Below are 13,527 nucleotides of genomic sequence, written 5' to 3' on the forward strand. Positions count from 1 at the left end.
TATACGATTTTAAAGTACAAATTCTGGTAAAATTTATAGTATTTTTTGAGTCGAACAAGAAAATATTATTAATTGGAAGTTTGTACAAAATAGTATTAAAAGTAATTCCTTGTAAGTAACGTTTATTATACAAAATAAAAAACAATAACAAGAATATAAACGGGATTCATTTTTTTCGAATCCTAAGAAAACTAATAAGTATTTTTCAAAAATTTAAACGCAGAGTGAAAGATTACGTTAGGACCAAGGACCCAAAGTTCCTGAAAACTTCTATGTTTATTTTAATAAGTTACAGGGGTGAAAACCTAAGAAAATTTAGTGTGATTTTTCGCTGTGTCTAGGTACACGCTAACGTGTACGCAAATAAAAAAGTTAGGTACACGCGAAATAAACTTCTTCAAGCCAGTGACGTCATTATTTAGCGTGCACAGTGACTTTATATTTTGGTACACGCTATTTTACTATGTTTGTGTTTGTTTGATAGAAAATATTTTTATTAAGGGAAGGGGAAGGGAAGCAAAACTATTCAGATGTTTCAAACTTAATTGTAATAAAACAATATGTATATATAAAAGTATATATTCAGGTTAGCAAAATAAATATTAGTTAACATGATATATACAAAATACTGCTAAAATAAATTTTTATACGTAAGTTAATTATACCAGTTTATATTGGTGTTTATTTTTGCTGTGGTGTTTATGTTTATTTATACAGTATACAGGGAGTTGAACTTGTTACGATTTTCATAGAAAATTGGTTATAACTTTGTAAATATCCTGTATAACATAATAAACCTTTATATTTTTTTGATATGGAAGTTAAGAAGATTTTCGAACATAAAATAAAATATGGAGTGTTCCATTTAAAAAACATAAGTTTGGTCTGCCACTATATTATCGAACGCCCTGTAACATTCTAACTAATTTTAGTAATTTTGTAATATGAAGCTCAAAGTTTGCTAAAATTTTTGTTACTAAGTTTTATTGCTAACTATTACTATAGCGGATCTACTGAGCTTTATCACACTAATCAATCGCCCCCGTATATTTTATCTTATTACTTCTGCTACCCTTATATAATCACGAATTTCTCTTATCTTTTGACTCTTATCTTTTTCATACTGTTTTAGAATGTTGTTAAACTCATTAAAAGAACTTAATAATTGTACACTCCATAGTTAATTTAAAAAAAAACACGAAACAAGTAAAAATAAGGAAACTCTTTACTAAGTGTAAACATAACGCGATTAGACAAATTCTAACCTAACCACACTCTGACACTCGCGATACTTACAGATACTTATAAGGCTGTATGACACTATGCATTTTCTTGTATCATTTCTAATATCGTTTCTGATATCGTTTCTTGTATACATTTTCTTGTATCATTTCTTGTACGTACATTTGTGCCCTGTATGACACTATGCAAGTTCTTGTATCGAAAATTGTATGAAATTCGGCACGTGATTGGTCGAAATTTTGTTTGTCACCCTGTGTCACGTCACGTTATGGTAGTACTGAGTACTGCATCTACAGACACAGCTGATTTTAAATATTTTATAAAATTTATAAACTTTTATATAATTAACATTTTAATGTTAACCAGAATTGTACGTTGACTGAGGTTGATTATTTGTGTTTTTATTTTGTTTTGATATTTGTGCTAAAATATTTGCATTAGAATTATCTTCAGTTTGATCCAAATTAGGAACTATTGTATTTTCGTCTATTAAAAAATTATGCACCATGAAACCTAAATTTATAGTTTGAACTTTACTAGGAGCTAAACATATGGTTATTAGTAGAACAGTAGTCCATACCAAACGGTATATTAAGTATCAATAAAAGATTTATAAATAATACCTACAAAAACACAAATAAATTCATCAATACATTATCCCATTTTCATTTCAGCCGCCATTATGAGTAAGTAATTTTGACATTTTAGATGTTTTACCAGCAGGTTTTACGTTTTTGCTCTTTGCGCAGAAATTGGCGCAGTTCTTGTACAATAATCTGTGCCTGACACAAATTCTTGTATCGTTTCTTATATCGTTTCTTGTATCTGTGTATGACACTATGCATTTTTTTGACATATCAGAAACGATATTAGAAATGATACAAGAAAATGTATAGTGTCATACAGCCTTTATAATACCACAGCATACACGTGGCTCAAATTAGCGTGTACCAAAAAACCCAGTCATAGTACACGCTAAATAATGACCTCACTGACTTGATGACGTTTAAGCGTGCACCTAACTTTTTTATTTGCGTACACGTTAGCGTGTACCTAGACACAGCGGTGATTTTTAGTTTCAAATATGTCATTAAAAAAACTTTTTATTCATTATAAGGGACTTTTGGCCCTCGGTAATAAAGTAATCTTTTATTCTGCGTTTCAATTTTTCAAAAATACTATTAGTTTTCTCAGAATTCGAAAAAAATGATTACCTTTAAAATACAGGCGTCAAAATTTTTCATTTTGTTCCTTTCCCCTTAAAGTTTGTCGAACTTATTTAGAAACACCCTGAATTGATAAAGAACAAATCTAGTTGTTAAACATAAGCAAATTAATCAAAAAAACAGAATGTTAAGAAAACCGGAGTCTATAGTTGGGTTTTAATTTCAGTATTTTTTTTAATGCCCGGTACACCATAAAAATTTAACTGTTTACCAACAATATTATTACAGAGCTATTGTTAAAGAATTAGGCTATAACATATTATAAGAATCACTTAAATCTGCCAACAGGTTTAGGAAATATGAGACATTAAAAATGACAAAATTTTTAAGTGGACGGATTTCTATATGCACGCAAGTTTTTATAAAAATATATTATATTGAACTAAAATCATCTTAATAACATACCTTTTAATGTTCTTTATAATTTGGAGCACGAAATATTGTAAAATGTTTCAGTTTCTCTGTAAATACAGTGAAAATTATTTAAAAACAAATGAGAACTGTCAGAATTAATCGGTCTACCAATAGATGTTGCCAAGTTTCAACTTCATGGCTTGAGGCTTGTTAAGTAAAGGTGGCTATGGTTATGGTTGATTTCATGTTGATTTATTTATCATGTTTATTTACATTTTCATGTTGATTTTGTTTGTTTTGGACTCATTGCTCATGAGTCATGACTCTGAATTATTTTGGTTTTGAGTGTATAAATATGTTATTGAAACTCAAAAAATAAATTTAAAATGGAAGTAAAACAAGAATTTAGTGGGGAGACGTCATGTAAAGTGGAAATAGAGTATGATGGTATGGGTTATGCTCTTCTGGATGGCTTTAAATGTGAAATTAAAGAGGAAATCAATACTAAGGGTATAGGTGACACCTCTGATTATTTAGACTTTAAGGAATTAGCGGTAAATCCTGGAACAGAACAGGATGGTAATAAACTTAACTTGCTTAAAGAAAAGCAAAAAACTGAAAAAGGTAAGCAGCAAATATACCATTTATATGTAGGTGTTTATCCCATTTTTTCTGGCTATTATTAATATAGTTGTTCCATTTCATCTTTGTCCATGCGTCATGCCCAATGAACTGTCACTACTGATGGAATGGGCATGAAGCGAATTTAATGCGACCAGGATGAGATAGCGTAGTCAGGGAAGGATGCAAATAGTTGTAGCAAATTTTCCCTGGCATTCTCTGTCTCTCTCTTGTATGTTGGCCACTGTTTCGCTTCACTGTTTGAATGGGACGGGGCCATTCCATCAGTATTGACAGTTCGTTGGTCATGATACATTTTCAAACAAGTTAATTCAAAACATAAAGTGAAACATACGTCGATGCTTAGTATCATTGATACGTACCGTCAACCGTCAGGTAATAATTAGGAAATGGTTATTATCCTGTAGACATATTTTTATAAAGTTATTTTATTGAAGTGTTGAATCTTTTTTCACTATTGAGGAGATTGATCGACTCAACATTAAACAGCTTAAACATCATACCTACCTACTATTACTAGTATAAAGATAAATATAGAACAGTAATAAGTAAATTAAAAAAAAAACAAAAAGTTAAGCAGTAATCTCGTAAATAAACATAAGTTTCCATTCGACAGAACTATAGCCACACTCGTAAAAAAATAAATAGGTACTTACCTGAAGTAATCAAATTAAGAGAGGATAGTAGTTAGGGGAACATCCATAAACTATGTCGTAAAATTTTTGGAGTTTTTAATACCCTCCCCCCTTCCGTCGTAAAGTGTCATTTGCAGTTGACCCCCCCCTCATACTGATGTCGCAATTGCAACTCATGACCTCCCTTTTTAGTGATTTTTTTTAAATTCCATGTTATTCCTAGATTTTTAAAAGTTAGCTATCACAGTTTATTTACGAATGTATCCAAATCAGTATTACTATGTAGCTCATTAATATCCGCGTACATACTCTCTCAATTCACTGTACAACTAATAATTAGCTTTATAGGGACAAAAAATAACACTTTTATCGGAGTTCCTATGCTTTCTTAACTGCATCATATAAATCTTGATACTTCTTATTTTGTTTTGATTTCAATGCCATTTCTAGTATAAATAGATACAATGTACTAACTAAATAGAAAAGAATATTTTATTTCTATTCATTCTTTTAGAATTTTTTCACACAGAGTATTCAGCAAATAAGTGAACAGTTTAATATTTATTGCTTCCAGATGTTGTTCTGAAAAGAAGCATTTGTTTAAAGACATAGGACAATGTTTTATTGTTTGTTATTCTATATAAAACTGCTAGCAATATTATTAAGGCTGTGAGTGATAAAAACGAAATGAAAAGTATGCGATAAAAGTAATATACAAATTCTTTTTCATTCTAAAATAGGGTATATTTTTTAAATTCGTGAACTTCAAACGACATCGGATGTGCACTTATGACACCCTCCCCCCTGTTGTATACTGTCGTAATAAGCAAAGTCCCCCTCCCTCTTTTCAACGACGTAGTTTATGGATGCTCCCTAGTCATTCTAACAATAATTATGTTTGAAAATAAAAATTACAATAACATATACAGGGTGGTTCATCTTATTCGCCTCAGTCTCTGTATGGAAAACCACTTGATATTTAAAAAAAATTTCTTCACAGAAATATAAAGGGCCTTTAATACTACAATCTAAAAATAATGTAAATTATACAGGGTGCTCCAAAAAAGAGTGGTATATCAAAGTAATATTTTTTATTATGGAATGCCCTATATCTGATGACATTACTGAATTGACCTTAAAAAATAAGCTATAGTTTCATAAGGGTTCCCTATACTTAAATACAGGGTGTGTTGACTTATTTCGATTTTTATGAAAATGTAAGGTTTTAGAAAGAAATAAATATCTACAAATCTAAGAATCAGTAACAAATTCTTTCTTGGATCTTAATAATAAACTTAAACAGGAACTTAGCACACTTAAACAGATGCTTACTTCAACAAAATTTCTTACAGGGTGGTCAAAATATGAGATTGTTCTATTAACAACTTCAAGCTGTAATAACTTACTTATTTTAAATAGAACACCCTGTATCTTACTTGTCTATCGCGTAGAAAATTTACGTAGCTTTCAATTTATATTAGGGTTTCCTATACCTATCTTTTACAGGGTGGTCAAAATATTAGATTGTTCTATTAACAAGTTCAAGCTGTAATAACTTACTTATTTTAAATGGAACACCCTGTATTTTACTAATCTATTGTGTAGAAAATTTACTTAGCTTTCAATTCTTATTAGGGTTTCCTATACCTATCTCCCTTCTTTTTTTTAAATATTTAAAGATTTCCTAATTTGTAAGCTTTTAAAATTTAAAATTAAAACCTATGTCGTGGTTATGTACAACACATCACCAACACCGGCAATATACTTAAATATCTTGGTCAAGATACTTTTGTTGATAAAATTCACATTTTTATCATTTAATCACACAGAATGTTCTTATTTTATATGACATACTCGATATTCTATTCTTTATAATGGAAGATATTAAAAATCTCTTCAATTCCATGTAAACATTCTCAAAATACATGTTATTCTGTAAATATAAATTCCCATGTTATTCTGTAAATACCCATTTTTACATATTTTTGTACAATAGGCTCGTTTTCGTCATAGTAGCCATTGCATTTAATTGTTTGTAATTGCGATTCAAAGATTCAAACAAAAAGTGGTGTTCTTAAATTTACTTAATAACCGTTGGCTTAAGATATGGAAAATACTTATACGGAATAAAATATAATTTAAATATCTTCCAGAATACGGCATCTAATATAGGGTATGCAGTTTAATATAAACATATTATTCAATGTCACCTGTAGGCTAAAATCAACTAAAATAATACAACACTCTGTGTGATTACATGATAACAATGAAAATTTTATTAATGACAGTATCTTGTCTTAGTCTATTGCCAGTGTTGGTGATGTGTTGTACATAACCACAACATATTATTTACTTACTTCTAATTTTTAAAGCTTACAAATTAAGAAATCAATTGAAAGCTAAATAAATTTTCTACTCGACAGACTAGTAAGATACAGGGTGTTCCATTTAAAATAAGTAAGTTATTACAGCTTGAATTTGTTAATAGAACAATCTAATATTTTGACCACTCTGTAAAAAGATAGGTATAGGAAACACTAATACAAATTGAAAGCTAAGTATATTTTTTACGCGATAGACTAGTAAGATACAGGGTGTTCCATTTAAAATAAGTAAGTTATTACAGCTTGAATTTGTTAATCGAAAAATCTCATATTTTGACCACCCTGTAAGAAACTTTGTAGCAATAAGCATCTCCTTAAGTATTGTAAATAGTCAATTATTAAGATCCAAGAAAGAATTTGTTACTGATTCTTAGATTCGTAGATATTTATTTTTTTCTAAAACCTTACATTTTTATAAAATTCGAAATAAATCAAAATACCCTGTATTTAGGTATAGGGAACCCTTACGAAAGTATAGCTTATTTTTCAAGGTCAATTCAATAATGTCATCAGATATAGGGCATTCCATAAGGAAAAATATAACTTTGATATACCAGTCTTTTTTGGAGCACCCTGTATAATTCACATTATTTTTAGATTGTAGCATTAATGGCCCTGTATATTTCTGTGAAGAAATTTTTTTAAAAAAGTGGTTTTCCGTGCAGACACCGAGGCGAATAAGATGAACCACCCTGTATATAAGGACTAAAACTTAAATAATTTGAAAAACCAAATAAACAGTAATTCAAATAATAACCAACAAATGCACTAATGCCTCTGTCACTTAAAATCATAAACGTCAAAATTCATAGTAAACAAGGTATCAACGACATGCTATATTGTTTATCCATGTTTAACTTTTGTGGTTTCTATAGACAAGCATTAATTTTGTGATACTAGTTTCTCTGATTAAAAAAGAGACCTAGTATAAATGACATGGTTGGTTCTGATGCCAATGCTGAATTTAGTGGAGTAGAAAAGATGAGATTTTTGCATGTTAACAACTTTTCTCCCGATGTAACTCCCGAAGATGTTAAAGCCTATATACTTAAGAAAAATAGTCTCAAAGGGCTGGATGTATTGGTAAAGCAGCTGACTGCCAATAATTACTATAGATCCTTTAGAGTTGGTGTCCGTGAAAGCATGTTTGATGCTATGTTGAGTTCGTCATCTTGGCCTAGCATGGTCAGGGTTAGGGAATTTACCAGCAATCCCCCACGTCGATCCAGAAACTCTAAGAACCACCTAGAAAATAAAAGTGGAGACAATTTTTTATAAAATCCAAGAAACAATTCTCTGTATATTGCCAGAATGTGCGAGGGCTTAGGACTAAACTAAATCTATTGTGTAATAATGCTGCTTCTAACGCATATGATATTATCATTTTGGTGGAAACGTGGCTGTGCCAGGAAATTGTTGACGCTGAACTTGGCCTTAATGGTTTTTCCATATTTAGAAAGGATAGAGACTTTGCTGCTACTGGCAAAACACGTGGTGGGGGCATTGTAATTGCGGTGAGGAGCTGCTTTCACTCATCACTGATTGACATTCCTCATACCGCGTTTACTGTGAACAACTATGGGTGACTGTACAGAATCAATTTTGCATTGGCAGCGTTTACATTCCTCCTGGCTCTGGGAGGGAGGTATATGAAGCTCATTGTTTGTCACTGGAATATGTATGTGACACGTTTCCTGATAATATTATATACTGTGTGGGTGACTACAACTTGCCTGGCATTTCCTGGACTAATGAGATTGGTAGAGTGACCATTGTTGGTGGTGGTTCATCAGCCAATGTTATTGTTAATACAATACCGAATTTTTATAATGAAATGTTAGACTTAGTTTTCAGTAATAGCTTTATTTATAATGTTAAAGTTGCGGATGATGTTCTGGTTCCATGTGATCGCTATCATCCTGCACTTACTATAGAAATGTCTCTGGATGCAGGGGCGGATCCAGAAAATTGTGTTGGGGGGGGGGGGGCACAAGGTTCAAACTTAGAATAAGGAATATTATGTATTACAGTGAGATTTGTGAATTGCGATGACTAAATACCTAAACCTAATTTTTTTAATAAATTAACTTATTTATAATAAAATATGCAGTTGTATTCAAAATTATTTGTTTGCATTTTATTAGGAACTTTAGAATTATTAATATCGAATATTACCATTTTAATTCAAAAATACTGGTCAGAAGACCTCGACCTGTAAGCTGTTAGTTACCATGAATTTAAGATCTCCAAAATGTTGTTTACATGATAAAAATACACAACACATAAGTATACGTATACTGTATTTCAATATAATACAGCTAAAAACATGAATAAAATTACTTTTTCTTCGACAATCTTATAAAATCTTGAGAGACAGCTTTCGCTTGTGCTTCCTTGCGTACACGTCCTAGACTTCTTCGGCGTCCAATGCACTAGATAAGTCTTGGTGAACATGGAGTAATGCCAGTCCATTAAGCCTCTCTTCCGTCATGGTCGTTCGCAGATATGTCTTCATACGACGCAAAGCCGAAAAGGTTCGCTCCGCTGTACTCGTCGTCACAGGAAGAGTGCACAGCAGCTGCAGTAAAACTTGTACATTTGGCAGTGGTTCGGCGAACTTGTATGCCTGTGCTGGATGTTTTGGCATTTCTTTTGCAGAATTGGACCACAGGTGTTTCCAAATTTGTAGCTCACCTTTCAGAGCAGAGAAGCACGGTAAATCATATTCATATTTACGAGCTCCTTGAAGAATATCCCTTATTTGATCATCATTGAGATCTGGTGAGAGAAGATGTTGTAGCTTACCTACACATTCCATTTCATTTTTGGGAAATCTTGCCATCAGTTCATTGATAACAAAATCCAGAAATGGGATGTAAATTGTCATCCTATAATATTCTTCAACCGTTTCAGCCTGGACATTGGCTCGGTTTTTTTGAAGGGATGTTGTCCTGGGCTTCTGAATATCTGTACCCATTTCTTCCGCCAGCTTTGTTGATTGACTGAATAACTCCTTGAATGTGTCGGTGCTGTTGTTTCTTCTCTCTTGTAGGATTTTTGTAGTGGCTTCTACAAGCTCAGTTGCTTTAAGTACGTCCATGTACTCAGCTTGAAGTTTACGTGCTAGTGGTAAGGTTATTCCAAGGACCTCAGCTAACACTACCACACTGACCAAAAACTCGGATGAAAGAATAGAGTGCATGAAAGAAAATGCATTGCTTCCCTTGCCTTGAGGGGAATTAACGATGGTTTCTAGAGCAGCAGGGAGTGTAGGAAGGTGTTCCACAAAAGTCAAAATAGCATCGTGTCTTTCAATCCACCTTGTTTCACAGAGTTTTTTCAGGCCATGAGTTCCTGGTTTCAGGTTGTGATTCTCTCTTACTTCATTTTCCAAAATTTTAAATCTTGCTGGAGAATCACGGAAGAAAACTGCTACGGAAGATATAACTCCCATGGTATTCCTAATGCTAGCAATAGAGCAAGCTTTACTAATTGCCAAATTCAATCTGTGATTGGCACAGTGAGTGTACATTGCCAGAGGCTGGATCTGTGAAATTCGGGCTTGTACGCCTTTGAAAACCCCACTCATGTTGGAAGACCCGTCAAAAGCTTGACCACGGCAGTTAGCTAAATCAACATTAAGTTTTTTTAGTTCTTGAGCAATAGTGTTTGCTAGGTTCTCTCCAGTTAGATCAACAACATCAACGAACTTGATAAAGTCTTCCTCAATTTTGCATTTCTTGGTGTCGAAATATCTAATGCAGATGGTTAGCTGTTCTTTAAGCGACAAATCTGTCGTTTCGTCTGCCATAATAGTAAAAAACTTTGATTCTTTTACTTTAGATATGATCTTGTCAGTGATCACATCGCCGCAACATTCAATTATCTCATTCTGAGTTGTTTTGCTTATGTAGCTAGCATTCTTTCCACAAGATTTTAAATGAGAGCTTAGAACCTCATCCCCCGCATCCACCCTGAATTGCAATAGTGCCCGAAAATTACCTTCCCGGAAGCAGCTCTCAGTGTTTAGATCAATTATACCATCATCTCTGTGGCCACGAAGTGGTATATTTTGTACCCCACATAAAATAACTGTCTTAATAATGGGAATCAGCTTTTTGCGATTCTCTTCGATCATTTTTTTTCTGCTGTATTCATACAAGCTACTACATTGCTAATCTTGCCTTCATGAATCAAACAAAAGTTACGATATGCAACCACATTTCGGCTGTGGTATTCAGTACTTGCATGATTCTTCAGCAATTCAGTAGCCTTTTTATAAGAAGTCATTGGCTGAACAACCAACTTTCCCAATTTAACATCATTATTCCCACCTTCTCTACGACCAAACATAACACAGTACTTGCATAAACCACCATGTACTAGTTTACTGTAAACTAGCCATTCATGTGTTTCTAACCAGCTTTTCTGAAAAGAGCGGTTTTTCTTGCCTTCAGAGACCATTTGGAATATGAAACTTTGACATGGCACCCAAGGGTTTTTTACCCATTGAAATTTCTCTTCATCTGTTAGAAGTGATGGTGTGACGTCTCCATTCTTAAGAAGACGACCAAAATCGCGAACAGATAAGTTACAAGTGCTGACTAATAATCCTGATGCAGAGCGATCTGTTCCTGATTCCTTATCTCCAAATATATTAGCCTCTTTAACAAGGATGTTACTGTTAGCTGTTGTTTGATTTTCTGGTTGGGAATCTGCATGGTCCACCTGAAAATTACGAAAATACAATAAACATTACCTACATGAAAATATAGCATACCCAAAATATCGCAAGATTGGTATTTCTTTAATAAAAACTTAATGTTCTCAGTTATTTGTAACCTGATCTCAATAATATTTTGTATTTGTTTAGAAAATTAAAATACTCAAATCTTTGCGTCTTGTAGGTATATTTTTTGTAAAATGTATGGTTTTTAAGCGGAATGGGACGTTTCGATGCCGCCGGTTCATCGCCAGTCCATTTCATTGCCGTCATATGTCGCATTTCCTATAATTCCTAATTAATACTAAAAATAAATAATAATTCTAACTGTCGAAAATGCCTTTTTTGGCATTTTTCGATAAATATTTGAAAACAAACAGCTTTTAGGGCAAACGACAAACTTTTGAAATAAAAAAGTTGTATATTTTACCTCGAATTAATAATTTTACCTCTCTGAACTATGTTTTATTTATCCTAATTGATAAAACCTTCAGAAATGTATATTCTGTAATTTGGTGTACATATATTTATTCAACAAACTATTAAACTTTAATAACTAGGCCTACTGCCACAGTGTCCAATATTTAGGAGAATCTAGTTATCTAGTGTGATTGTGGAAAATTGCCAGAAACTTGCTTAAAGAGAATCAGAAACATAGGTATACAGTAATATCTTTAATAAAACTAGGCTCATTAATTTCGAATAAACTTGCTATAAAAACACTTCATTGTGCTTTTTACTATGTAAATGCATTAGCAAACACTTCATTGTGCTTTTTAGTATGTAAATGCATTAGCAGTAATAAGTTCGAAATCATCAATATGATCAGTTATAAATCCAGAAATAAAATACAAGAAATCTATTACTTATACTCTCGCTTGAACCTATAGTAGACCTAAACATCGTAAAACAACATGATCTAGGAATTTCAGGAGTAAGTTTTAACAGTAAGCCAATGCAATGAAGACAGTGTTAACTAAATGAATATGTTTATCGAACTTACCTTAGGTTTTTTAGAAAAGAAGGAGTCAAGGCCTAGTTGTCTTTTATTCTTTCCACTAGAACTCATTTTACACAACACAACACAACACTGACAAAACGAGTAGAAACGAGAAAATTTTAGTTTTTTATTGTGAGTTCTGAATTACGGCACGTTGGCATAAACACGTTTATAAGCTCTGATCACAAACTGGGAAACTGAGCTAGTAAAATGGCGGATAGCGGGTGGATGCGGGCATGCGCTAGTTGTTATGCGGTTGTACTGCTCTTGGTGGAGGATTTTCAATGCAAGATTTTCAGCTCAGCGCCGACTGTCGTAGTTGTAGCCGTGCTGGTAAAGTAGAAACCGAAACTGACATGAATATCAGTTCTATGAGCAGATATAACATATTATGTTGACTGTAGAAGTGTAGAGCAGAATATATTGTATTTTATGAAATAATATAATATTGTAATATAACCAATTAATGCATTTATGTTCCCGAAATAAATTATTTGAATCAGGTACAATATGTTTCATAAAAGAACTTTTGAACCCATTTTATCTAGTGTATTTTTATTTCGTCTGGGGGGGGGGGGGGGGCACGTGCCCCCGTGCCCCCCCCCCTGGATCCGCCACTGTCTGGATGCACCTGATTGCATGAGTGGGAGTGAGGTGAGATACGATTTCTTACATGCGGTGTACGAGAGTTTAAACAGCGCTTTTCTATCGATGAACTTCAATTACTTATTTTCGAACTTGAATGCGGAAGAATGTGTGGATGCCTTTTATCATGTTATGTATGGTTGCATAAACCAGTATGTTCCTTCAATCGCTATGGTTTGATGGCGAATTGAAGCATCTTGTCTCATTGAAAAAATCGTATCACGCCAGATTTAAAAAGACAGGTTGTTGTGATGATTATGACGATTTCTGTACTCTGAGAGCATTTTGTAAGCAGAGAAGTAGATATTGTTATGCGGAGTTTGTTGAAAGTACTGAGGACTTATTACTTAATGAAAATATAAAACCGTTTTGGAGGTTGGTTAATTCTATGCGGAGTAATTTTGATATTCCTGGTTGTATGAAGTTGAATGATTCTGTCTATGGTGAGCCTCAGTCAATTGTTGATGCTTTTGCCACCTTCTTCAGCACTGCCTATAATACTTTCACATCTTACACTGATGACTGGGTTGATCCATCTGATAGCAATCGCTGCCTTATTCACTCTTTTACTGTTAAAATAACTAAAGTTTTGGACTGCTTGGATAATCTTGATACTAGTAAAGGCCCTGGCCCTGATATGATATCAAACTTGTTTTTAAGGAATTGTTCATTTTCT

The 13,527-nt window shown here is 33.0% G+C and overlaps 1 protein-coding gene across 1 annotated transcript in view; it reads left to right on the plus strand.

Annotated features, from left to right (window-relative positions):
• Positions 1–3,109: 3,109 nt before the first annotated feature.
• Positions 3,110–13,527, plus strand: part of LOC126879464 (zinc finger protein 235-like) — a 28,474-nt gene continuing 18,056 nt past the window's right edge. The window contains exon 1 of the mRNA XM_050642485.1: positions 3,110–3,446. Within this exon, the coding sequence (XP_050498442.1) occupies positions 3,209–3,446 (238 nt within the window). The 5' untranslated portion in view covers positions 3,110–3,208. The remainder of the gene's footprint in view (positions 3,447–13,527) is intronic.

The sequence above is a fragment of the Diabrotica virgifera genome, chromosome 1 (assembly GCF_917563875.1).
Source record: "Diabrotica virgifera virgifera chromosome 1, PGI_DIABVI_V3a".
Lineage (NCBI taxonomy): Eukaryota > Metazoa > Arthropoda > Insecta > Coleoptera > Chrysomelidae > Diabrotica > Diabrotica virgifera.